The following is a 27,051-nucleotide window of genomic DNA, read 5'->3' on the forward strand; positions in this document are numbered from 1 at the left end:
GGAAGTAACAGACCAGTGTGGTTTATAAAAGTCTGCTCTGGTTTCTCATCATACTCAGACTGAATACATAATGTAGTATTATTAACATCCTATAGAAATACAAAAGTGCAAAACATGAGCCATATAACAAACACTGTATGAATGATACATTACCCAAGTTGGGAAGTATTTTACTTCTCTGAAAAGTAGCAGGCAAAATTATTGCATTACCATTGCAAAAAAGGGTAAACCCCTGAGACAAACTGCCAACCAATGCTTGCGGCAAAGAGGACTGTTTTTTTGCTTAGTTTTGTTTTTTGCAAGGATACTTAGCAACAAACGGCATTACACCATTGCTTGAAGTGATTTTTGCAGTGAGTATTTAATATACACAAAAACATATCAATTATTCAATTCAAGTCAATTATTCCACTTATACTACAGTTACCACACCTCAAGACATCGATCAGATGATATATTTAAAGGGATTCGTCCGGTTTTTGTACTTAAATCACTATTGTGAGTAGGATTATTTATTCCGCGTCTCATCCAACGCCTCTTTTGCTGGGTGCAAAATGTCATTTTAAAGCTGGTAATATAGGATTGAGCCAGTGATAGCATTCTAATGCAGTTATTAATTAAGTTATTAGAAAGAGAGCGAGAGAGATAGAGACAGAGAGAGAGAGAGAGAGAGAGAGAGAGAGAGAGAGAGCTTGTGTGAATTAGGCTATACCTCTGTTCGTCCCTCAACAGTGTTCTGCAGCAGCATCTCTAAACAGTGCTGTTATTACCTCGCTAGTGAGAAATGTCATGTGTATTTACTTTCAGAAAATCGTCTGTCATGTTGTTGTTTTTGTTAGTCCTGTGTAGGTACTGTATGCTAATTTCCATTATTACAGTTAACTATGGAACTGTAATGCGGTCAGGAGAGCTGCCTGGAACTACGCTCGCCGTGCGTTCCCCTGAAAATAACTGCACACCTCAGAACGTTCGTCAGCCAATCAGATTCAAGTATTCAACGACCCCCGTAATATAATAAAAAATACATTATTACCTACAGTACAATCACATTTTATTATATCTTATCAAACCATAACTTAGCACTAAGTTCAAGAAGCTTTAAATACCTTGATAATAAAGATGGATCATATCAGTATTGCTTTGTCCTGTCATGTTATACTACCTCAAAATGTCAAAATGTTCTTATTTTCTCACAACCTCCTTACACTGTATAGAATATAGAATATAAAAATGATCCAGTCCATTGTCAGTAAAAAACTAAACTAAACTAAAATATGAAATAAAATAATTTTAACTTGTACATTATTCTATAAAATCAAAATTTTATCTTAGTCTTTTTAGAGTTTTCATCTGATTACATAACACATTCCCCTCCCAATACAGCTCATCTTCATAACGAAATGCACTATGCACTCAAACATGTAGTGAATGAATTTTATAAGGTTATTTTGTCATTTATAATCGGAGTCTGATAGCCCCTCCCCCTTCATTACGTAATTACAGCTGCGACAGCTGAGTGCATGAAGTGTCCACACTCCACACTTTGTTTTTTCGGTTATTTAAGTGCATCATCCGGGTGTTTAAAGTGCACTTTTTCTATTTGAAATTTTCTGTGAACGCACTACTCACACTATTTATTCTACAAAACGTCATAGAATAGTGCATAAGCACACGATTTGGGATGCACCTAAAGAAATATATTTTTTTAAACGGAATCTGACATCATGTTCCACCAAAACGTGCATCTCCGGCCCACGGTGCTGTATTCTCATAGCACCATGGCAACTGGAGAGCAGAAAAGGGTCTGGCTGGTGAATGGATGGACCCCACGAAGCCTGCACCATGACACTGCTGTTCTACACAAAGACCATTTTCTACCCCACAAAAAGTACAAACCCCATAATCGTTTCAAGTCCATAAAATGGCATGTAAAAATACTTCAAGAAAAAAATTCTTCAACAACAAAGCTTTTCCAACACTAGATTGAGGAGGGAGAAAGAGAGATGTCTACCCAGCATGCTGTGCAGCAAAATTGAATTCTTGGAGTAGTTCTAGCACACTTTGGAAACGGTGGGAAACACTGAAGGGCGGGAGAAAGAGATTCCACAGAAGAAAAAAAAGTAGAGTTTTCCTCACATTAAGCTATGAAGGTAGGGATAAAGGGATTCAAAAGAAGAATGTTAGGTAGTGTTTTACTCACATAATATTTGCTACATAAATATAGATTTATGGTAAGAATTTTTATTTTAGATGATATTGCCGTCCCCCTTCAGCAACCCAGGAGACTACACTTCATGATGCAAATGAACACCTTCTTTCCCCACACAGACTGTGTGAATAGATCAGCCCATCAGAATATATTAGGAGAGCGAGCCACTTCGAAGGAAAGCCGGCTTGAGTTGTCATAAACGACCAGAGCTCTGCCCGCAGCCAGCTTCAGCCCCACTGAACACATCTCTAACTGGAAGCCAGCAGGGAAGCACATCCATTCAGGACTCGGATTAAAATAATGAACAGAGAGAGGGAGGCTTCTTACATAACAGCTCTCATAATGTCAACATTTAAGCCATTACGGAAAAAAAGCTCTGCATGTGGGAAAACCACATATGATGGTTTCAGTGCTGGGAAGGGAGTTTAAAACAGCAGTTTGTCAAGCTACAGTTACTCATAATTTAAAGAAGCCTAGTTTCGCTGCAGTCAAGAAAGCCTTTTGAAACCACAAGATATTTATTAAGATGTTTTAGGAAATACAAATGGTGTATTTTTTTTAATATTTAAGCAATATTGTTGCATGCATGTGATATTGCTTTTATACAAAAGTTCAGTAAACAAGAAGTAAGTGTTCTTGTTAAACTTACCCTTTAAATACAATAGTGCACTTACCATATCTGTTTTTGCTTGAAAAATGAAAATAGTCCCCAATGTAGTCACATCTCCAACACACAAGCTGTGTCTGAAATCACTGTATAGCATCTTATAGTGCAATATATAGTGCATTTGAGGGAGCAGCCATTTGTAGTGGTGTCTGAAACCATAGTGGACATTATCATTCAATCCCATAATGCACTGCCATAACAGTGTACAGCTCAATAACTAAAGAACCACTTAAATACACTGTGAAAATAATGCTGAATAAATGCAGTTTATGTGCAGTTTTTAATTTAATCCCAAAATGTTTAAGTGACAATTATACTAGTTTCCATGACTGATTTTAAGATTAAGATAAAGTTAAGATAAAGTTTAATTAGCTATACTGGAGCTTATAGTGTCAAATGATTATTACACAGCCAGAACAAACTATGCAAAACTATTCGCTCACTCATGTGCATTCACTCCTTCAAGTGAAGTATAATAGTGTATTATTGTAGAGAATAGTGAATGGTTTTATAGGGGGTGATTCCGTCGAGTTTACTTTCTGAATGAATCAACATTTTGGAACAAAATGGTTAAGTGACTGATTCAATGAAACCGTAAAAGACAGTCATTAGTTTACTTTCTGAATGAATCAGCATTTTTTTTTAAAGGTCACCTGAATAGATGATTCAGTGACTCACTCATAATGACAGTCAAGTGTTGAAGAGTCACTATAAATCCCCTCTTTTACTGTCAGCACTCTTGGAACGCTGCTCAGATTCGAGGACCAGAAAAAACCATTGTATTAAATTATGATAAAATTTATATTTATAACATCTGGCACAACAATGATCTCAATTAGGCTGACAGCATTTAACTAATAAAGACAAAGTAAAATGTTACAGTGACCTTAAATGAATCAGTGAGGGTGAGGTTTCAGTGAATCAAAGAAACAGACTTCTAACTCTGAGATACAAGACATCAAACACTAGACAAGACTGGAAGACCTTAATAAACCCTCATAATAAGCTTCAAGTCAAGGGCATGAGTCACCAGCACTAGAGGATCATCTTCATCCTCTTACATTTCTTCAAAGATGAACTAAACACAACACAAGTGAAATAGAGGATAATGATTTTTTTTTTTTTTTTTTTAAGTACCCCGTTAAGGGAATGGAAGTGGAGGTGTAGTAGTCTGTGTATAGGACCAGATTTAAGATTCTGCAGTAAACGGGAAAACTAATCCCTAATTTCCCAGTGGGGGTATTGGCTTGAACATCTAGAGAAAAAAAAAAAAATTGGTAAAAAAAAAAGAGGCTAGTTTGCTATAATTTGGTGTCACTTAAAGCAACGAGGAAGCAAATAAATCAAGAAGAAATTTCACATCTGATGCCACTTGCATGGTAAAGAAAGCTCTAGATATGATCTAGTTTAAGGGAGTGGAATAAACTAGAAAACAGAGTGAAAATCCAAAAGCATAATTGGATCTCCCTCTCTAAAATTCTCATTGGTCAATGAAAATTTACTACAAAAAAAAAAGTAACTTCACCCAGCTACTGTTCGCCTGATGATGTATATTCCACTATATCCAACCAATGTGATATAATAGCTAGCAGATAAAAGACAGGGAACAGGTGAGGACATGTCTAACGCAGTCACGGATATCTTCTTGAGCCAATTAGTTGGGTGGTGGACACTCTGCTAGGGATTAGCAGTATCCCACAGCACAACGCGAAGAGGAGCCTGATACACGGTGCACACTGCCAGGGCATTGCAGTTTAATTAAGTCTACTGAACCCAGGGCCAGAACCAGATGCATCATTGGCACATGCTAATCAGAATTTCCTTTATCCACTCCTGTGCCATACAGGCAGCCTGGATCACTACTGTGTGAAGATGAGATATATACTGAAGAGCATTGGTTTAATAGGCTTGGAGCATGGTGAGATGGGATGGGTTAAGATGATAGCACTGCTGCTTATGTTAAATGTGTTGTAGAGTTTCCTAACTTTTTGAACAAAACAGTTCAATGACATTTCCACACACAGTCGTGTTCAAAAGTTGGAGTCAGTAATATTTATTTATTTATTTTTTTAACTGTGGGTGTTAAATGAAGCATGGGTGATGTGGAGATTCAACACATGTTCCAGTGATGGAGATCAAGCTCCTGTGTCAACACAGACACACTGCAGCTCTGTCAATTCCAATCAGTTCTTCACACAGAGCAGAACAAATCAGTTAATGTCAAACTGATTTGATCAAATCAATTACATATTAACATTGACAACCCTAATAATTAGTAGGGGTTCAACGGATCGGATGATACGTGATCTATACAGACCAAGCCCCACGATTCGGCATGCATGTGATTCATAGGTTAATTTCAACGTTTAACCATTATAGACTGATGCATGTGTTTCTAGGTCTTGCCAATTTAAACATTTAAGCACAAGAAGAGGCGAAAGAATTCTATTCGGTAATCACATACTGTTTTCTGTGCACACAGACTCAGAGCGCACACACAGAGAGCCACGTTTCAGACAGCGCACAAACAATTAATTGATTTAGCAGACACACAAAATTATCTCAAAATACCCATCCTGGCAAGCTTTCTTGCAAAAAGTCAGTAATGTCTTGAGGGAAGTGAAAATAAAAAGAAAGAATAGTGTGTCATAAATATTGGATCAATGCATTCGGTCTTAAAGTGACAGCAGCCGCATAAATTTCTGCAGCTGTCTGTGTCATTTAAGTTAATCTAACAACAAATCACAACTTATAGATAAAAAAAGTTTAATCTATATTTAATACAGTGAACACTATGCAGTGCTATTTTAAACTGAAAGGCAAGGTAGGTGAAAATTTTTGTTACGCTGGTTAAAAGTCACTTTATATCCTGAGAGCAACTACTAAGTTAAATGGTCTAAATAAATTAATAATATCTGTGGATGGTGTCGGACCATAAAATGCCAGATCCGTCAGTCTGAGGATTATTATAGGCTGTCCTACCTGCCTGTCAACATATGTATTTGTGCACCTCTGCACACCTCGTTCATGCAAACATGATACGCCATCAGCGCATTTCATTATGCTACTGCAGACCGAGTGAGAATGGAAGGTGTTATTATTGTAATATTACGCGCTTTGTACTGTAATGTTTTTTCCACTGGTGAATGAGAGATGAGGTAATCTGACAGTGTTGCATTCAATCCTCCACCAGTGCCATCTCTCATTGTGTTCTTGGTTAGCCTCTGGTCTGCCTTTTCGAATTCATGTGTTTTGGAGGAGGTGTGGCTTTAGAGAGTGATTCGCAGAGAGGATGGGATCCTCTCAACCTAGCTTGCCATGTCTAACCTCTCTGAAATCTCCTACCCTACCTTTAATTATTACATTTCTGAATACCACTGACAGATCTTAATGTATTTGTAACTTTGTTCCATTATATTTATCTCTGCTTGTCATTGGTGCATTTGTTCATATTTTGTTACTACTGACTGTTCACTTGTCATTAATAATGTTTAAATTTTAGTAGTTAGGCTAGTAGTTTTTGCTATGGTATCAAATATGAATTTAAAGTGTTCTGTAAGTCATAAATGCAAAGCAAAGTTAAATTTGTAATTTTACTGATATGAAAAATGACCTGATCTGTAACGTATTATGATCAAAACTATGAGTTTTGGAATTTGTTGAACCTCTAATAATTAGACATTTTGATTCTGTCAAAACCAATGTAACTGCAACTGCAAAAGATGACTAATATTACCAGATGTAATTCTGTAGCAAATTCACACCACAAGCAGGAAAATTTTAGTAGCCACTAGCTCAAACTAGTTTGGTGGTTTAAATGACTTTGTGAATTGACAATCAGGGGGAGACTTGCAAACACAAGTCTAGTAATAATGCAAGTACCAGAAGCACTGATGAGTCATTGTGAGTTTCACTGGGGACACTTTTACTAGCACTCATGCCAAGCAGAAAGCAGATGGAGTGACAATGTTAATTCAAGAGAGGTGTCAAAACCGCCAATTTAGATACCACACTGGTATCTTCTTGGAAAACCCACACCAGATTCAGTGAAGAGACCTCAGACCAGACACTGATACATTGTGACCACCTCCTACTAAATGTAGTAGTTCAAAAACTTGTTGTAACCAAAACCAGTGTTATACTAGAGACCAGCTCAAATTCTCATGGTCTTGCCCTTATGGACTCGGTCTTGCTTTGGACTAGACCCTATTCTGGTCTTGGTCTTGGTCATGACTTGAATGAGCTACTCTCAACTAGGGATGTGCGCGATGACTGATTTGACTGTCGTTTAAACAGAAGTTTTGTATCCGGCTAGTCGACTAGTCTAAAAGCAAGAAACCCCCAAAAGATGGTAAGAAAAAAAACAAACACGTTATGCGTGCATGTATATAATAGCCTACATTTGAAACACTTAATCTATGAATCACACTGACAAATCCCTCAATGAATTCTGCTAAAAATAGTCAACAATTATGCCGTAGCCTACTCTTGCCTCACATTTTCATCATTTAATTTTAGGCGGTCGTAAAAAAAAAAAAAAAAAAAAAAAATGAAAGAGCACACACTCAACGTCAGCCAATGCTTATTTATTAAAATCAGCTGGGAAATGCAGAACAATGAAAAATCATTCAATAGCCTGACAGAATTCTTCATCTTCATATAACGTTAGTCAACATGTTAAAACACAAGACAAAAACAATAGGGAATTTTATCAAGGAATAACATTAAACTGGCTTCTAAAAACATACTTCGTATGTATCATCTAAAAACAAAATGAACAAAAAGAAAGACAGGACCTGAGGCTATTAGGGTTTCCATCCAAAGTTGAGAATTTAACTTACGTGCGAAATTGGAATATCACACAAAACAAATGCAAACAAGCACTGTTTGCCACCAATGCATCAAAGAGAACAAAATCATCACTTCCTGTTAAACTGGCACTAAATATCAGTAAGAAAACTAGGAGAACTGAATATAATAATTTTCATATATGATAAATTACTTAAGCAGACGAAACACAATAAATGATGTCATTGCTTTCGGAGGCGGAGGCATGCTGCTGTTTGGGAACGCAGTCGTGTACATTATTCAGAAATACTTTGATGACAGACTTTGCTCAGGCATTTCAGAACGACAATAACAACATTTCAGATGCTGTGGAACGAGATCAGTCTGCTGCTAGTCAAGTTATCCTGCCTCATAGCGCAAAGTCAAATATTTTTTATATGCGCTTAGAGGAATTTATTCGCAAAATGCATTTCCATCTCACATCATTCGCATTAATCCTTTTTCGCACAAGTCAAAAACCACCTCAAGCAAGCGTAAAAACTTTTTTACCAATTAAGGGATTTTTATTCAAAATTTGCCATTTCCATCACTCATTTCTCATTCGATACTTCAAAATGCGCATTAAAACAGGGTGATGGAAACATATTCCTGCACTTGAAAAAATGTAGATAACGAAAAGCAAGCCAACAGAATTTCAGAAAGCGCCTGGAGATCACGCAGCACCACCGAAGTGGGTCTTCGAGGAATAGATAGCGCGGACGGGATCGCAGCGGCGGCGGGCTGTAGTGATTGACATTAGCTGGATTTGGCTAGTCTCTAAGCTAACGCCTACATCCCTGTATTGAATATGATTACGCATCGCTCCAGTAGAGTTATTGTAAGCCAATCTGCACCGTTTAGTAGACTAGTCGACTAGACCCGCACATCCCTACTCTCAACTACAATATTGATTTTGTAAGGGTAACCCTGAAATAATAACATTAGTTCTTTATTTTAGACTGACCAGAGGTGAGAGTATGATGGACATCATTTTTGGAGAAGGAAACGACCCACTTCTCTCCTCTGGAAATAGAACACTTCTGTTCCAGTTTGGCTGCAGCTAGACCAAGTTTCGTCTTGCAGTGCTGAGAGACTTGAACAAAGTGTAACACACATACTCAGGTTGACCTTGTAGTCCTCACTCAAGCACTGACACAATTCAGTGTGCAACAAATCAAGGGTATGAAAGGCAAGAGACAAAAGCGCTCTCGTAAAAGGAAGCAAATATGACATTTATTTCAGAAAATATAAACCTCTTTTTATAAACCACAACCTCCGTTGAAAAGAGAACAATGTCTCTGAGACATGAAACCACAACATCCGTGAGAGGATAGAGTCTTGAAGATACAAACCTTAATTAATCATGTTATATTTATAAAAAATAAAAAAAACTGTGATGTTCTGCTGACACTGAAAAAAAAAATAAAGCAACTCAGGGGCTACTAAATTAGAACAAGCAATCAAAACATCTAGACAAGACTAACTGGTGTCCAAAAAGGACATTTCAGCAGCTAACTCTTCTGTGTCCAAATAAAACAGTGTTTGAAGTTGGTAAGTAGGAGTAGGTGGTGCTCACAGCAGGTGGGTCACAGCCTGCCAGGAACCAGAGGAGGAGAAGGGAAAAAACATCGCGAAGAAAGAAGAATGGAAAACTGCCTTCAGAACAAAACACGAGCTGTTCTTTTAGACAGTTGCACAAAACTCTTGTTCAAACAGAAACTATGCATGCAGATTTTCTGAGAAACTGACCACCATTCATTTATGAAGTTCCCCATGTTTGAATACTTTTGCAGAATTCTGCAGATTTCCCCAAAATAATCAATGGGTCAGATGTGAAAAGCAGTTTTCAAATGACTAATAATGATTTTATACAGAATAAGGGAAAAATTGTTTTTTACATTTGTCCAAAAACCTGAGCTGCATCGCTGTCTACTACCTACATAAGCAGAATCACAAATGAAATGGAACCTCGTAAGTGTTTCAAAATTGATAATAAATCAAAAATGTTTCTTGAGCACCAAATCAGCGTATTACAATGATTTCTGAAGAATCAAGTGACACTGAAAACTGGAGTTACGATGCTAAAAAAATTCAGCTTTGATCACAGGAATAAATTACATTTTAAAAATGATTACAGTAGAAAACAATTATTTTCTATTCCAAATTGTATTTTTGTTGAAATAAACAGCATTGGTGAGCATAAAGGCTTGTTCACACCGGGACGAATATCAAACCTCGATTACCGCTGACATTTAACACCTCGTGAATAAACAAAGGGCGCCAGTGCAAAATGCAATGCATAAAAGCACCATTTTTTTTAAAACGCCTCTGGCTTTACATTAGCATTAGCTAAGCTAAAACAGTAACATCCTCTACTAATAACAAGAATACACACAAAGCCCATTGAGTAGGTAAACTGAGGAGGGCCAGATCAACAAAACACAGGAGAAGCTAATGGAAGGCAATGTTCTTCCCTTAGCTCAAGAGCCCCATTTCTGTTTATACTGAAACCAAAAAAGGGAACGTAAATCATGTATTGACTAAGACTTCCAAGACTTCTTATTAACTAGTGTGTCAACACTTTACTCAAAATTAGCCTGCTGGGTTTCAGATTTGTTTTCTGTCAGAACATAAAAGTAGAAGTTTTTGTGAGTTAGCAAAGGTTCTGTTTTTTTGAGAAATGCCCATTCTGTGTTTGCACTCCTAGAAAGAAAAAGAGGATCTTCACATCCAGTTGAGTTCCTGGAATGCCATCCTGATGGTGTCAGATTCCTCATAGCCCATTAGTTGTGAAAACAACTGCTGAACTCTGAATGGAGTTTCCAGAGATGCATGCTGCAATAACCACCTCAAATTCTTGAGTAACATGATTGAAAACTCCTAACAAACAAATTTCCTGCAGTAAATGCATTTGCAAGTGAACAACTAAGGTATCAAACTGTTTGTTTAGCCATCCACAGCAGCACAGTTTTAGTTACCAGTCACTGCACTCCAAACTCAACCTGATAAAGATCTCCTAAATTCAGTTCAAACTCAGATAATTACAACAGTTACAGGAACAGCCAACAACAAGCTCTAATTTATTTTGTTCAGTTCCTGATAAACTACATTCCAGCAAGTGTGTGTGTGTGTGTGGGTGTGTGTGGAGACAAATGAGGTCAAAAGATTTCAATTGAAGGATTCTCCAAGTCACTCCCAGTGCATTCTGGTTCATGACCGACAATCAACACAGAGTACTTCCTACCGATCTTATACTGATGCTTTAATACACATTTGAACACACACACAGTGATAAAAAAATGCACAACAGGAAATATTTAAATGTGAGTGTGTGTAGACATACAGTAGTCACTGAGAATGACTCAAGGGTGTGAAGAGTGTCAAGAGTGAACTGTTAAATGCTGAAAATCTGAAATCACCCTTGCTTAGTCAAGGCAAGTCATTTTAATATGTGTGACCAATGTAAAATGAAGCATGGTATAACAGGGCTCTAGACTAACTTTCTGCACTGGTTGCACTGGTGCGCCTTTTTTTCTTAGGTGCACCCAAATATTCGACCACATTGCATTTAACACTGCATTTTTACAAGTTCACTTTTTTTAAATCCCTGTCCATTTAGGCAATATTGACTTGTAGCCTAAATGATTAAACTAACCATCTGGTCAACAAAGTTCTTTATTTGAAGCACAATTTCTATAAGAAAGGTAACTTACTGAAAAAAGTGTTGGTGCTTAAAGTGCTTTACTGAGCTGAAATTTTAAACTTAAAACATCTCAAGATAAATGAAATAAAAAGAAAATCTAAATTAAGTGTTTTAAGGGCTTCAGACTGAACATCTCATGGCTCAATGTCTTATGGACTATCCTCCATTGCAGTCACATGCCCCTCGGATGGCCAACTCCTGTAGTTTGGTCTTCTTGATCTTTGGCCTTGGCTAAACCAGCTGGCCACACTCTCTCTAGCATCAAAATCTTCCAGACTTGGCAACCCTACACTGATTCTGATCAGATCTTCCTCTGTGTCTGAATCAAGGGATGCTCTAGTGTCTGATCTGAACAGCTAAACAGTCCCTAAACAGCTTATACTACTGTCTCAGCTATTAAAATAGATCAGTTTTGTATGTAATAGCAAAGTGATTATATTTTGTTTTGTTTTTTTATTAAGATAATTTAGAAAAACGTTAGGAAATAATTTATTGTTTGTTACATATAAGTTTTAGTTTTTTTTTTTTAAAGTAATGACTCAGCGACATGCGGCAGACAGTGAACCTATGTTTGATCAATTTAGCCTTCTCAAATCATCACAACCTGCCTAAAATAAAATCTATAGATAGAAAACAGTTCAAGCATATAACAATGTTTAAACGTTAGACCCAGATAAAAATGTGCGTTATATCCAATAGTTTGTGAGGAGTCGCTTCAGGACATGGAGACGCCAGCGTGATCACTTGCATTTTTTCAGTGGATACGCAGTCATTTTTGCTCATAAGAGTAATACATCATTCGTAACTGCAAAGGGTCTTTTATTTGTGTGCACTCAAGATATCAACAAAACTTTGCGCTTTCTGCCGTATCGTCTTTAACAGGAGTACAAAAATGAACAGACACTCAGTGAACATGCCTAAATGATAAATATATCTATAAATAGACATGATAAATACATCTATAGAAAGCTTTAAATGACTACTTCTCTTTCATTATAAAGATGCAAAATGCATCTTTCATTATAATCATAATCTGTAAAGATGCACTTCTCTCTAAAGGCAGATTAACGTTGCTATACCAAGTTGACCGCATTAAAAAACGTAACTATTTTATGACGTGTTAATTTTTTATGAATTTATACAATTTAGTAGCACTCTGCACGTTCAAATACCTTTGGAAAAGCCTTTGGGAGAACATCTAATTAATTAAAATGCTCCCTACATAGACAGCTTACAAGGCATTAGTAGTCATTCATAATTCACCCCGACCTTGCAAAAGAGGTGCTAGAACTAGTAGCATCAGAACACTGAATACAAGTTAAAACGTAGAGCTGCCCCCTCTTGACAAGGACCCACAGAGAAGAGAGAGAAATGGTTAAATGTCCAACACATGAGTTTAATCCAATCCAAAGAGGTTCATTCTGAGGGCAGTGACGCTGTTGTTGAGATCAGTCCTAACCAGGTCAGTGGAACTTCCCTTCACTCAGAGATAAATTGATTTTAACTAAATCGAACAAAAATACACTTTGTTCAAAAAGAGTGAACACTCTTGTTTTCTTAGGGGCTGCAACTAATGATTGTTTTGATAACTGATTATGCTGTTGATTAATCAGTTACTTTGATGACAATTTTATCTTTTTCTTTACTTAATTGAGAAAAAAAACATCCATCAAATGTTAAATCGATTAGTTAACAGTTATTTTATGCTCTGACGTAAATTATCCAATGTCGTGTTTAATGTGGCTATTAAAAGGCAATTTAAAAAAAATTAACAATTTTAATATTATGCATAAAACATAAGTACCTGAGATAAATCATAGTGAGAGTAATGAGCAATTAGTAGTAATGAGTATGGTAGTTGCAACTTTAGTACAATAACTCTGTTTAACATAGAAAGATACTTTTTTCTGTGCATTGAATCATCATGTTAGAGCAGTTGTTCTAGAAGTGGAAACAACAGTTTGGTTATGGACTCAAACCTTCATGCACTTTAGCAAAAACGTGTCAGGGCCAAGTGTGATAACTACTGGACTGCAATTCCTAAACTAGCAAAACTTTTAATGATGCCTGTAGAACTACATGCAAGTAGACCTCATCTTGGCTGAATATATTCAACCAGATTTGGCACAAAATATAGCTAACTAGTGCATAAAATGGAAACAGGAAGTGATACAGATCAGTCCCTGGTCACACAGTTCACCACCCAAACCACTCAACGATGAGGTGTGAAGCAGCCACATCAAACAGAGCCTTGTGTGTTATTCACACAACACGAAAGCGGAAAACATAACCTCTATAGAGCATCAATTATCCTATAGCCCAACACCAAACTCATACAGGGTAGATACAGAGTATTTTTCATTTTAAGCTATTTAACTGTTACATCTCATAATTTAAGCTGAATTGATCACTCTTTGTTTAGGGAACTAACTTAATTATGACTCCTGCCTAAATATACTTTGCTGTTTATTAGTTAGTAAAGTGGTTATTAGGTATAGGTATGGCTGCACGATTATGACAAAAATCATAATTGTTGATTTTTCCCTTGAAATTGTTATTGTGATTATTAATTACGATTATCACAATTTACACTGAACGATGTTTATACCATTGTTTGATGCAACTGCTACCATATTTTTATATGAAAATAAACAAGTTGAAAACACTAACTGAAAATCTTTGTGCTTTTCTGTGGTATTAAGCCTCAAATGTCAAATATACATCGGATTGATTTCTTCTTTAAATTATAAAAAAGTAAAAATATGAGTGATATTATAAATGTTATTTTAAAACTAAAATTAAAATAATGGGAAAAACCCTTAAGATAACATGCAGAAAGAAAAAAACACATCTTAAGCATGCAGAATAACATAAGTGGGATTTGAACGATTAATTGCCGCTTTGAACGATTACCTAATTGTGGCATCAATGATTGTAATTGTGATTAGAAATTTGATTAATTGTGCAGCCCTAGGTATAGGGTTGGATTAGGGGATCTAAAATATGGTCATGCAGAATAAGGCATTAATATGTTGCTGTATTAATACTAATAAATAGCCAATATGCTAGTAATATGCATGCTAGTAAGCAACTAGTTAAAGGGATAGTTCACCCAAAAAGGAAAATTCTGTCATTAATTATTCACCCTTGTTTCCTTCCAAACCCATAAGACCTCTGTTCATGTTCGGAACACAAATTATGAAATTTTTGGATGAATTCCGAGAGCTGTGCGATACCTTGTTAAAAAATGCGATATTCGATATGCGATACGATATTGCTTAAAGTCTGTAAAATCAATTTCAATTATATTTTAAAATATTCAAAAATGAAAATTATATACCCAATTTTTTTTTCTAATTTTTTTCTGGGAAAAGAAAGAATCACTATAACTTAACTCTAAGTGACCAGCAGAGTTTTAGCAGTCCATAAAAAGTAATGTCACAAATCAGAAAATGTAATTTTAACATCAGTGTGAACATACAAACAAAAAATTAATGTATATCATTGTAACTTTGCTTTCCATACACTTTAAGTACTTCTTCATATACCACAGCAAAAACTATAGTCTGAGAAAGTTCAAACATGATTACAGGCAAGTGAACAATCAGTAAAAAAAAAAAAATGTAATGACTAAGTGTAAAATAACTGCACAGTGTCCACTGTATGAATTAAATTTAGATTAATCTTCGGTATAGCTGTTTTGCTGTTTGATTAACATTAATGACATATTCAGCAGCATGTATTTATAGGCTGCTGTCACTTTAAATCCGACTGCACGGATCCAGTATAATGATACACATCTGATTTCTTTCTCAGCTGTTTCCATTCATTTAAAACATAACTGACTGCGGTATTTATATTTGTGATATTTTGATAATTTCGATATATCGTGCAGCCCTAGTAGACAGCAAGGGTCCTAACACTATCAAGGTCTAAAAAACGTAGTAAGGACATTGGTAAAATAATCCATGTGACATCAGTGGTTCAACCATAATTTTTGATGCTACAAGAATACTTTTGGTGCGTGAAGAAAACAAAACGAATGACTTTATTTAACAATGTGCCTCCTCCGCATCACTCTGGCCCCATTTTGGAGGGTATCATGACGTATGCGCATGCTCTGATCTAAAGGTAAAAAATGTATGCTGTTCTGTGTCAGCTGCGCCACACAGATACGTTGTCTATGTTGTTTATGCTTCGATCTGAACAAAAACAACACATTCGCGTGGTGCAACTGACACAGAACAGCATACGTTGTTTACGTTCTGTGGATACTCTCCAAAATGGCACCAGGGTGATGCAGAGGAGAAGAATTGTTGAAGTCATTATTTTTGTTTTCTTTGCGTACAAAAAGTATTCTTGTAGCTTCGTAAAATTGCGGTTGAACCAACTGACATCACATGGATTATTTTACTATGTCCTTGCTATGTTTCTGGACGTTGATCGTTGTGGGCTGAAAACAGAAAACCCAAAAGTTCTATTTTTGGCGACTGTAAAGTTGCTTTCACACCAAGAGTGAAATTAATAAGAATCAGGCTGAAGAAAATGCCTCTGCATTAACTCCCATTTTCTCTCAACACTGGGAAAGAAAAGGAGTCAGTGAACAAATAGAAAAAACAAAGCAACTTACATTACTTATTTGAAAAAGTAACTCAGATATGAGACAAAACCAATAAAACCCATTATAAAAGTGGGGACATAATTACTGATTATAATGACTTATACCATCTGTTACGCGTTGAGTATCACGCCACGCAAACATAAAACCATGTCTACATTTGTGATTGGAAAAACGACAAACCACAAGCGCTGCTCTACACTGCTCAATACTCACATCTGAATAATCAGTGGCAAATTCTTTAAATATGTAAACGTACTTACAGGCTGTGAGACAGAAGCGCCAAACTGTCCTGTCATTGCCCAACTTTATAAAAACAGACACCAGCAACGTAGGCTACTCTCACAAGTCCTCAGTCCTCCATCCTCGTCCTCTGTAAAATGCACTGCACACATCTGAATATTTGGGTTGAACTGTTCTGAAACAGTGTTGTAAATACAACTTAACCACTGATTTCTAGTTGTGTCCTCTTTTGGAAGACCAAACAAAGTAGTTTTGCTTTCACAGTGAAACACACAGCGTCTCCACAACATGGCAGCGGCGGCAACAGAGAGAAGAAAATCTTCTTTAGATCTTCTTTATGCACCAAGAGCTTGTAAAACTCCAAAGAGAAAGGACAAATTTTAATTGCATCATATGACCCCTTTAAAAGTAATGCATTACTTCACTAGTTATTTGAAAAAAGCTGATTACATAACTCGCGCTACTTTTAGTGCGTTACCCCCAACACGGTTTACTATTGAATTTTAATGCTTTGTGGCTAAATGTTTCCAGATGAATGTTACAATGATTGAAGCTGTAATATCAGGCTATAATTTAGCATGAAATATTTAAAGCACAATCAACCACTGATTATGTAAATTCATTAAAAAAGTAAATACAATGGCTTCCTCACAGACGTCTTGATAAAATGCTTACTGAGATAAACCACTTTGATGAGCGGGTTCAGCATGGTTAGTTTCTGTTTTGACAGTTCTGTCGTCCATATTAACACCACAACCACAGTCCCGTTCAGTTCCCAGACACTGCAGTTCTTCAGGAAGCACCTGCCCTTTCATCTCCCACACAGGAATCCACCACTACACTGGCCATTCTTCAACTTCCCTTCGCCAGGTTTTGTGGGAATCAAAAGTGACAGTCTGTGTGAACAGAGTCTAACACAAACTCTAGACAAATAACAATCAGCACTTTTACAGAGGTTTGCAATCTGATTCGGTGTAGCGCACAGAAATGGACAACAGACGGGGTTCAGGAGTCTTCCCAGCAGAGGAGATTGCACATTTCACTTCAAAGCTCTGAATCCTTTAGTCACAACCTCTTGGGAATTTGTAGAGAATTCAGTCCAGTCATACAAGCCTACTCTCATAACAATGTAAAAAAGCTAGATGATATAATTATGGAGGAACAAGTCATCTATAGCTTAAAAGGCACTTAGCACATGATCTGAAGTACTGACAGCAGTCAGTGTTTGATTGTCTGATCATTCACACACTCTTTGAGCTATCAATGAGCGAAGTAAAACCAGAGCAGTGAACTTAACTAACCGTTCCTGATCTCTTCCAATCATCAGACCAATCAGATGTCTTTTAATGGACTTCATAAAGAGACACTGGTTCTGCTCATTTACAAAGAACTAAGAAAGTACTGAAAGTCTCTTTTGATAGGGATGAATATAAAGACAGACAGACATATGGTCAGAGGAATAGACAAATGGACAGACAGGGATATAGATAGCAAGAAGGATAGATAAGGGCAACAGACAGACAGACAGACAGAGACAGACAGACAGACAGAGACAGACGGACAGAGACAGACGGACAGAGACAGGCAGACAGACAGACAGAGACAGACGGACAGAGACAGACGGACAGAGACAGACGGACAGACAGACAGACAGACAGACAGAGACAGGCAGACAGGCCAGACAGAGACAGAGACAGGCAGACAGACAGACAGAGACAGACGGACAGAGACAGACGGACAGAGACAGACGGACAGAGACAGACGGACAGAGACAGACAGACAGACAGACAGACAGATGGACAGACAGACAGACAGAGACAGATGGATAGACAGAGACAGACGGATAGACAGACGGACAGAGACAGACGCGGATAGACAGACAGAGACAGAGACAGACAGACAGACAGACGTGTTAATAAATAATTAAATACATTTTAAATTAACAGGAAGGAAGGAAAGAAAGATAGACAGACGGACAGGCAGACAGACAGACAGGACAGGCAGACAGACAGACAGGCAGACAGTACGGACAGACAATAGATGACAGACAGACAGACAGACAGATACAGACACAGACACAGACAGACAGACAGAGCATATACACAGACAGACAAGCATGACGATAGCCAGAAGGACAGAGGCAATGGACAGACAAACACATAAAAAGCCAAACAAACAGATGATGGACAAAAAGAGACAGATAGACAGGCAATTAAATGGACAGACAGACAAGACAAACAGGCAGGTGATAGACCAACAGATACACAGGCAGACAGACATAGACATAGACTAATAAACATACAGCCAGACAGGCATGGATAGAAGGACAGACAGGACTGATGGACAGACAAATAAACATAAAAAAGGCTAACAGACAGACAGGCCTTGAAAAAACAGGAGGACAGACAACAGGCAATGGACCAACTGTTAGAAAGATAGATAGGCAGACAGACAGACAGGCAGGGAAAAGTCTGACAAACAGATGGAAAGACAGACTGGAAATGAAGAAACAGATGGACACATAAACAAGCAGAAGGACAGATAGACAGATAAACAGTCAGATAGATAAACAAGCAGACAGTCAGGCATGTGACAAACAGATTGAAAGATGGACAGACTGACAGACAGGGAAAAATGCAATAGATAGACAGACAGACGAGTATAAAGATATCTCAGAAGAAAGTAATGTTAAATCCACACATGGACACAATGTGTATAAGCAGACAAGCACACTTATAAACACAAGGCAGCATGTCCAAATCTGCAGACGCCGCCATGTTGAAACGACATTCCAAGAAAGAGAGAGAACTCTCAAACTCCTTCAAAACAGAACGGCAAGTCTCAACATGACGCCTTGCTCCATATAGTACATAGAAAGAAAAAACAGTGCAAGTGCTGATCTTTAGTTTCCAAGCATTAGGAAACCTCTGGTACACAGAGACAAGTCATAAAGGGACAGTTCATCCAAAAATGATTTTATCATTTGCTCACCCTCATGTCTTCTTTCTACCATGGAACATAAAAGGAGTTATTAAACAGAAGAAGCTGCACTTTTCCAGAAAACGAATGAGAAAGGTATAACCACAGCTGTCAAACAAGATTTTCAGTGATTCTGATATTAATTCACACTGTTCCTCATACAAAACTATCAAATGCCTTTCAAAGATTTGGAATATGGTATGTAAACTCTAAAATGTATTTTATACAGTGTCTATGTTTATCCTCTTTGGAGCTTGACTGTCATTGCTTCACATGCACTTTGACTAAAGAGTGTACATTCTTGAAAACATCTCCTTTGGTGTTCCACAGAAGATAACAGAATCATCTCTTCAAGGGATTACAAACAGAGTGAAGAGAGTAAAAGGAAGTCTATAGTGCGAGTGAATTTGAGAATATTTGGGCGACAGGGCTTTGACAAGTGCTGGATAGTGTCCACAGAGGCCCAAACTGTCAGCATTCAACGAAACCAAAGCCACTCGGAGCTCTTAAATGAGTACAGATGTGCCACTACTGAAGAGACGAAACCCCTCTGAGAACCACTGCAAATACAGAACCAGCTATCTGAGCATTTCAGGAGATCTGTCCGAAAACACTGCTTACAAGCAGCCGATTTACAGCTAACATACAGACAAGAAGGAGATCTAGTGCTTCCTCTATAATACATCAACATACATCAGATACTCATTTTGAGATTATCAGATGACAACTCTGACTGGCCAGTTACAGATTTAGTAGTTGCCATTTGTGTCTACCAACAGCACTCCTAACACATAAAACAATTTATTTTCCATTTATGAAAATGTTATGCAAGTTTATTTAATTTCCAGAAACTTCATTTCAGTATAAATCAACAATATATCAGCAGTATAGTACATATTTAGTTACTGGAATCTGTATCAGTTACTGACAATTCTTTTCAGTTGAGCACTAGCTAAGACTACAATACACTTGACCCCTTTAACCCTTTTAGCTTGTTTCATTACGTCTTTTATTTGCGTTATCATTAGGGGTGTCGCTATAAATCGATTCCGCGATTTTCCGAATGCATCGCGATTCTCTCTTGAATCGATTTTGAGATTAGTTTCTAACAGCAGATGGCCCTGTGTGCTTCAGAAACAGCCATACTCCGCTTGCTTCCAGTTTCACACACCACTTGAACTTGAAATAATAATTTATAAAGTCGGAAAATGTTGAAGCGACTTAGGAGTGTTCACATTGGGCTGTTTACATTATTCTCACGTCATAAAAGCATAAAAGTCAAGGTGCAAACTGTACATTTAACCACTTACATTACTCAGTGAATTCACAAATGCATTATGAAAAAAACCCTAGTTATCATGATTTGTGCTTAACCTAACTTGTGCACAAGGCTCCACGTCACCAGTGCAGTGTTGTACCGGGTGCGCTACCAAGCAAGTTTACGATGTCAGAAAAGCCATACATATGGAGCTGATTATGTGATTAAAATGTCAAAATGTATTAGTCTACAAAATGCACTATGGTAAAAGTGTTTTAAGGTCATCCTAACATGAAAATAAGCATTTATTGATCAATAATTTGCTTGTGCGATCATAATTTGTGTGAAACAGAAGTAGCTGTTGGTGTCTGACTGGCACTAATGTTCCTTTCACGTGGAAAACTAATTGTATGTACAGCTAGGTTTTTGAAGTTTTACAAAAAAAATAAATAATAATAATTAGGTAGAAGCACATAAAATCATTAATAAAAAGTTTAACTGGCCTTATTAATAGGTTAGTATGTGCAGATTTGTGAGGGGTTAAATCTTACTGCTCTCTTTCTAAACTAACGAAATCTGATGCAAGGAACGCCACTGTAAACACAAGCAGAGTAAGACACACACACACCACACCACAGAAGACTATTGACATTTACATTACACACACGCCAAATGACAAGCTGCACGCAAACACAGCACTCCCTTTAACACCTGCCGATAATTCAGACTCTGGTAAGTAAATACATATTGATGCTCTTAAAGATCCCTGGCCCGTGAGCAGAGGGAGGACAGACAGAGAGCACTCTTTTATTCCTCTGCTGGCACCGGTTCCAGCCGATCATCCGTTTATTTACCTCCGACACACGCTGAGCCGGTCTTTCTCACCACAGAGCGCTGCCAGACATTGATCCACTGAGCCAGCGAGAGACACAGATGCCAGTGGACACAAAGACTTCTGAGGGCGAGAAGGGATGGGCAGGACGGATGGCATGATTTATTGCCTCTAAATGTAGACTAGTTGATATATTTGTGGGTCAAAAATGGCATGTGTAATGCAAAAAAAGAGGTAAGGGAAGGATAGCTATGAATGATAACACAACAGACACATCCAAACACTGGAAGAAAGAATCCTTTGACTCACAGCCCAAAGCAAGGCCAAACAATATAAGACACTCCCCAACACATACAATCCAACAAACCATATCTATAATATAAAGAGACAGAAATGAAACCATGTATTCAGTTTATACCTGAACATATTCAGACTGGACTTTGATATGCAAAACCAAATCAGAGCCAGTCTGTCGGCTCGAGTGCATGCAGATGTGACCAGCTCTCCGTTCACACACTGCACTGAGAATAATTTGCATTTGTACCAACGTTGTAAATGCATGTGTGAATGTCCTGTATCTCAGTATTACGACACTGCTGTAAGAGTACAGGATTTTGCTTTGTAATAGGGGGGATGACGGCGCACGTCAGTCATGCTTTCATGACTCGAAGAGGAACACCATCGTGTTTATATTGCAAAAGAACTGACAGATTGGTTGTTTCGAAAAGGAATGATTCCTTGAGCTACTTTTTTTGAAAGCCAAGAGCAATGCACGGGTTTAAAAAGAGCTAATTCACCAAGAAAACAGGGGCGTTAGCTTAATAACCTTAAGGTTTGGAGTCAAAAGTATAATTGTGCAAATGGCCAAAACAGCATTTTTTTCCACCCTCTGTCCTCCAAACTAAAATGTCAAATATCACTTCTTTTTTTTGTTTAAATGCCTGATGGGTAACAATTCAGCACAACAAAACTACTCTGACATACTTCAAGACGAGAAGCAGATGATGAGAGAGATCAGACTGGGGCGTTTTGTCACACGTTTCTAATGTAAACACATATATGCTGTAAAACTTAGTCTTTTTAACTTAGGATAGCAGATTGTTACATTTCAATACAGCTCTTCTCAACTGAGCCTTTTGAGAACTGACCCCACAGAGTGTGACAACATGCCCCGCAAACACAAGCTTTCAGTGATGTTTTCTCCTGGGAATGTTCATTGTTTGTACAGTCGAGTCTCCGTGGTTTCTCTTACCTGAGCAGACTGGAGAGCGTGTGGGAAGAGCTGTGCCCGCCGCTCCCGATATTCCCGGAGGATCCGGAACCTCCGGAGGAGCCCGACCCCGCCGACGGTCTCTTCCCGGACAGGAGCTTCTCAACGGCGGCCAGATTCCCGGTGCGCGCCGCCTCCAGCAGTTCCTGCTCCTTCCCCATGTCACCGCGAGCGGGAGGAGCGGCGGAGACACGAACACACGGCCACACGAACCCACTGCACGCCTCTCCGACTCCGCAACACGCATCCACGCGCCGCACGACGCGCTCGGTCCAACAGCGACGGCTGTGTCAGGGTCAGTCCCGCTCCAATCGCAGCCGCTCCGGGGAAACTTCTCTCCCTGCGCCGCAACAAACTTCCTCTGGCACGGATCGACACGTCACTTCCTCGACGGGCGCGCTCCTCGGTGACGTCGCGTTCGCTCCGAATTACGCACAATCATTTAATTACACTAATGATGCTGGAACAGCATCTAGGGGACTGAGATCGATGGATCTCATTATGCGATGCCCTCGTCTGATCACTCAAGGATTGATGGAAATGATCAGAAGAGTGACTCATTCTGAACAGCGCAGGACTAGAAGAGACAGACTGATGCACATTAGCAGGATATTCAGATTTTTGCATTTCGTGTAAACATTTTGGTTTTATAGGCCTATTTTTTTCTTCTTGGTAATTTCATAGTAAAACCGATCTTAGAAGATTTTAATGTTATACTGATCGTGAATTATAAATGTGCACCTAACTCGAATCAGGCTTATGATCAGAAGATGTTAAGTTTTCATTGATTGATATGAAGCACTTAAGATTTAGGAATTTACCGATTAGCCTAATTGTTTGATTTATTTTAAGCAAATACTATAAATATTTATTTACAGGTACTTTAACTTGAGTATAGATTCACTACTTGAGCATCATATATGATAAAATAATTATTTGTATAATTTCAAATAGTAGGCCTAACAATTTATAACAGTGTCTTAAAACAGAAACACATTTATTTGAGTGTATTTTAACTGATTGAGAGTAATAAATTATTTGGGTGGGATGATTTATTATATTGTTATAATGTATAATAATTTATATTAAGTGGTATTTATATTATTTTTTTTTATAAATACTTCTAAGTAAAGTCTTCAGCGTGTTTTTTCTACTCAGTGAATTTTACAAGAGGTCTGTCTAAAATACTATTTTTGATATTTTTTTATGTGCAAAAATATTCTTGATGGTTATTATATGGTACATAGCGCCACCTAACGGTTGACTGGTATATAGCGGGGTTGTGGTTGAGGACTCTTATTTTGAAACTGACCGGATATCGTCGCTGGTGCTGAGTCTGTCTGCAGTCTGCAGACGCGCAGAGATTGTGGAAAACACTGCTTTGATTCCGTGTTTTTATAAACTGCTCTCAACGCGCCTGGCGGTCTGAGGTACGGTGTTAGACAAAGTTAGTGTTTGCACTGTTTGTTTACACAATAAGCGGCTTTTTATCTAACAAGTTGTTTCCAATTCACACCACCACGATTATCACCACGGTTCTAGCACACTGTAAATATCGTGTTATGTGAGTAAATATAGTAACAAATGCTATATAACGATGACAAACATTTAGTAACATGACATTTAATTTAATTATAATTTAACAATTGAGTATAGATTATTATTATTAGTATATATTATTATTATTTAAACTTATTAAAATAACTCGGTATCTGAGCAGTATCTTTCATGAAACCGCGCTTTAGAGCTTCACATCATTTAATGAATTTAATTAACGTTAGGTACAGTATATCAAACATATCAAAATATGCATTCAGATCCATATATAAAAATAATACAGGCATAATCTAACCTGGTCCATTATAGGGAATAATATTTAGAGATTTTTACAGTTGCTATGATACCTTTAGATCAAATGGTGTTGTCTTTTAATGGATTTATAATGTTGCATACATTAAAAGTTGTAAAATTATTACAAAGCACATAAAATACTAATTCCAAATGCCTTGTGCAATAAAGGGGATGTAGTATTGGTTTTATAGCGTAATGTCATGTAGTTAAATTAACTAATTTATCTGGTTTATATATATATATATATATATATATATATATATATATATATAAAAATTCCCTTTATTTTTTCTAGAAGTTAAGCCTTGTGCAGTTTAAAGGGCATATATTTATGTCTATCGGAGTTAGTTAGGGCTCAAAACATAACAGGCACAGGGTTTTATTGTATGAAAACTAATGTCTGATGAATGTGACACGTCAAACTAACTTTAGCGTAGTCTTCACATCTAGGTTTATAATTAGAAACACTTGAAAAATGCAGCAGATTCTGTCTGGTGGACACTAGAATTATAGTAGAGTGAAGAATAGAATATATAATGAAGTAGTGGAGGATAGTATGCATTACAGGACGAGTTTTTATGTGTTGGTGAGTGTTTCTTACCCTCTTCTCAGAGCATGGCAGACCCGGCCCGTGTGAAACCCGTCGTGGGGGTCAGCGAGGCGCCTGCAGAGAGACCCACACAGAGCGAGGGGTCCAGGGACGCTCCGGGGAGCAGCGGTAAAGTCTCTGAACCCGCTGCTGTCCAGTCCACTACCAGAGAGCAGGGCAAAGCGGTGAGTCCGTCTGCTCATCACGAAGACTAGAAATGATTCGGTGCACATGTACTCATTCATGATTGATCTGACTGTGCTTTAGAGGTCTGCTGAAGAAGCCGCTGCTGCTGGTGAAGAAGAAGACGGATCTTCATCGCTTCATCCTCCCCCTGCTAAAAAACTGAAAGTGGAGCATGACAAGAAGAAGGAGAAACGCCATAAAGTTGATGAAGATGAAATACAAAAGATGCAGTAAGCTTTATTTAGATACATGTTACTTCTTGTTCGGCTGTGTGCGTTATTCTGTGTCAGGATGCAGGACTTCTCGTTTTTATTCCACAGAGTCCTAGTGTCCTCATTCTCTGAAGAGCAGCTGAATCGCTATGAGATGTACAGACGCGCTGCTTTCCCAAAGGCAGCTATTAAACGAGTAAGTGTGCAGCGATTTCATTTCAAACTAAGCATAATCTGGGACCAGTAACAGTGAAAAAGGAAGCGAAGATTGTATTCAATTGTTAATTATTACTTTCAGGCTTGTTGCATACTCAGTGGGACTCGTCAATACAAGCAGGGCTCTGATAACATGTCTTGCTACTGGACAATTTAAGAAAAAAAATAAACATATAATGATGTAGAGTTAAATTTTAAACAGAAATAGAACATTTATTAATGTTATAATAAGCCCTTCCAATTATAGAATCCTTTAAATTTATCATAGATTCTAATGGAACCCTAAGATCTCAGTGTTTGAATTATAACTGGGAAAAGGTTGACGGTTTTTGAAATGGTGTGTTTGTGTTCTCCAGCTGATTCAGTCCATCACAGGATCTTCTGTGTCTCAGAATGTGGTCATCGCCATGTCAGGGATTGCCAAGGTGTTTGCCGGGGAGATTGTTGAGGAAGGTTGGTTACAAGACACTGAAATATGACTCGACTAGAAACCGTGTGGCTCATTAATTGTTTCTGTAAATGTTTATTCTTTTCTCTTCAGCTCTGGATGTGTGTGAGAAGTGGGGAGACACGCCCCCCCTGCAGCCCAAACACATGAGAGAAGCTGTCAGGAGACTGAAGAGCCGAGAGCAAGTTCCCAACACCAAACACAAAAAAATCCTCTTCCACTGAGCTCCAGTCCCTCTCGTGACTCTCCTTCTGTTTGAAAAGACTCTCTGCTGGTATTATTGTGGGGGAGCTGTTTCAGATATCTGAGTGTCTGGAATGCACTGGTGGTGTCTTTGGTTCTGTTTGGTGTAAAGTAGAGGATGTGGTTCATCTCTTGTTTTGTCCACAGTCTGTCCTCTGGAGCATGTGACGGAGAAAACAACAACAACAAAACATTAATTAATGTTAATGAAGACTTTTAAGATGATAAAAATTGTATAGCTGTCACTCAAAAGTAAGTATGCCATTGGAATGTGTTGACTCATTTTTTTATATATTTTGTAATATTTGTTTTATTTTGAGAAATGCATATATGTGCAGTGATGTTTTGTGTATGGAAATGATATAAAAATGTAACTGAGGGGGGTAAATTTGGTGTTTTGATGAAACCCAAAAAATTAATATTTTTTTTTTTTGAGTTTTTTTTTTGATTACAAAGATTCATTACAAAGCTTGACTAATAGATTATATTAATTTTACTGGGAACCCCAAACATACTATAATGATAAAAATAATAATAATAATACAGTGATCTGCAGCTGCTTATCTTACTGTGAGACACCGTTCAGTAGTTGTACACTGTTTTATTAGTTTAAATTACCATGAAATCAGAAGTACAATTCTTATTTTTATTGACTATTACAGTATTTATTATTAATGACTTATCCGCACATTATTATTAT

General features: G+C 37.7%; 2 protein-coding genes across 5 annotated transcripts in view; one reads left to right on the forward strand and one right to left on the reverse strand.

The window, feature by feature from the left end:
* The window catches only part of LOC109061719 (ankyrin repeat and SAM domain-containing protein 1A-like), a 95,725-nt gene extending 72,481 nt beyond the window's left edge, over positions 1-23,244 (reverse strand). For 2 of the 3 annotated variants that reach the window (XM_042750404.1, XM_042750403.1), the window contains exon 1: positions 22,589-23,242. In XM_042750404.1, coding sequence (XP_042606338.1) covers positions 22,589-22,767 — 179 coding nt within the window. In that variant the 5' untranslated portion in view covers positions 22,768-23,242. Of the gene's footprint in view, positions 1-22,588 lie in introns of all 3 variants that reach the window. The other variant, XM_042750402.1, reaches the window with a different exon arrangement.
* A 507-nt stretch (positions 23,245-23,751) lies between these two features.
* On the forward strand, positions 23,752-26,734 carry LOC109048622 (transcription initiation factor TFIID subunit 11-like). Of its 2 annotated transcripts, none has more exons than XM_042750974.1 (6): positions 23,752-24,053; positions 25,070-25,231; positions 25,314-25,462; positions 25,553-25,640; positions 26,017-26,113; positions 26,202-26,734. In XM_042750974.1, the coding sequence occupies exons 2-6, from the start codon at positions 25,073-25,075 to the stop codon at positions 26,330-26,332; spliced, it is 624 nt and encodes a 207-aa protein (XP_042606908.1). In that variant the 5' UTR covers positions 23,752-24,053; positions 25,070-25,072; the 3' UTR covers positions 26,333-26,734. The 2 variants fall into 2 exon arrangements, with proteins under 2 accessions (XP_042606908.1, XP_018921803.2); XM_019066258.2 differs by having other exon boundaries at positions 23,755-24,036.
* The last annotated feature ends 317 nt before the right edge of the window (positions 26,735-27,051 follow it).

This window comes from Cyprinus carpio, chromosome B23, assembly GCF_018340385.1.
Source record: "Cyprinus carpio isolate SPL01 chromosome B23, ASM1834038v1, whole genome shotgun sequence".
Taxonomy (NCBI): domain Eukaryota; kingdom Metazoa; phylum Chordata; class Actinopteri; order Cypriniformes; family Cyprinidae; genus Cyprinus; species Cyprinus carpio.

Coding starts and splice junctions, on each gene's coding strand:
- LOC109048622 (XM_042750974.1), top strand. CDS start 25,073: ATGGCAGACCCGGCCCGTGTGAAACCCGTCGTGGGGGTCAGCGAGGCG. Junction 25,232..25,313: donor CCAGAGAGCAGGGCAAAGCG/GTGAGTCCGTCT, acceptor ACTGTGCTTTAG/AGGTCTGCTGAAGAAGCCGC. Junction 26,114..26,201: donor CGGGGAGATTGTTGAGGAAG/GTTGGTTACAAG, acceptor TTTTCTCTTCAG/CTCTGGATGTGTGTGAGAAG.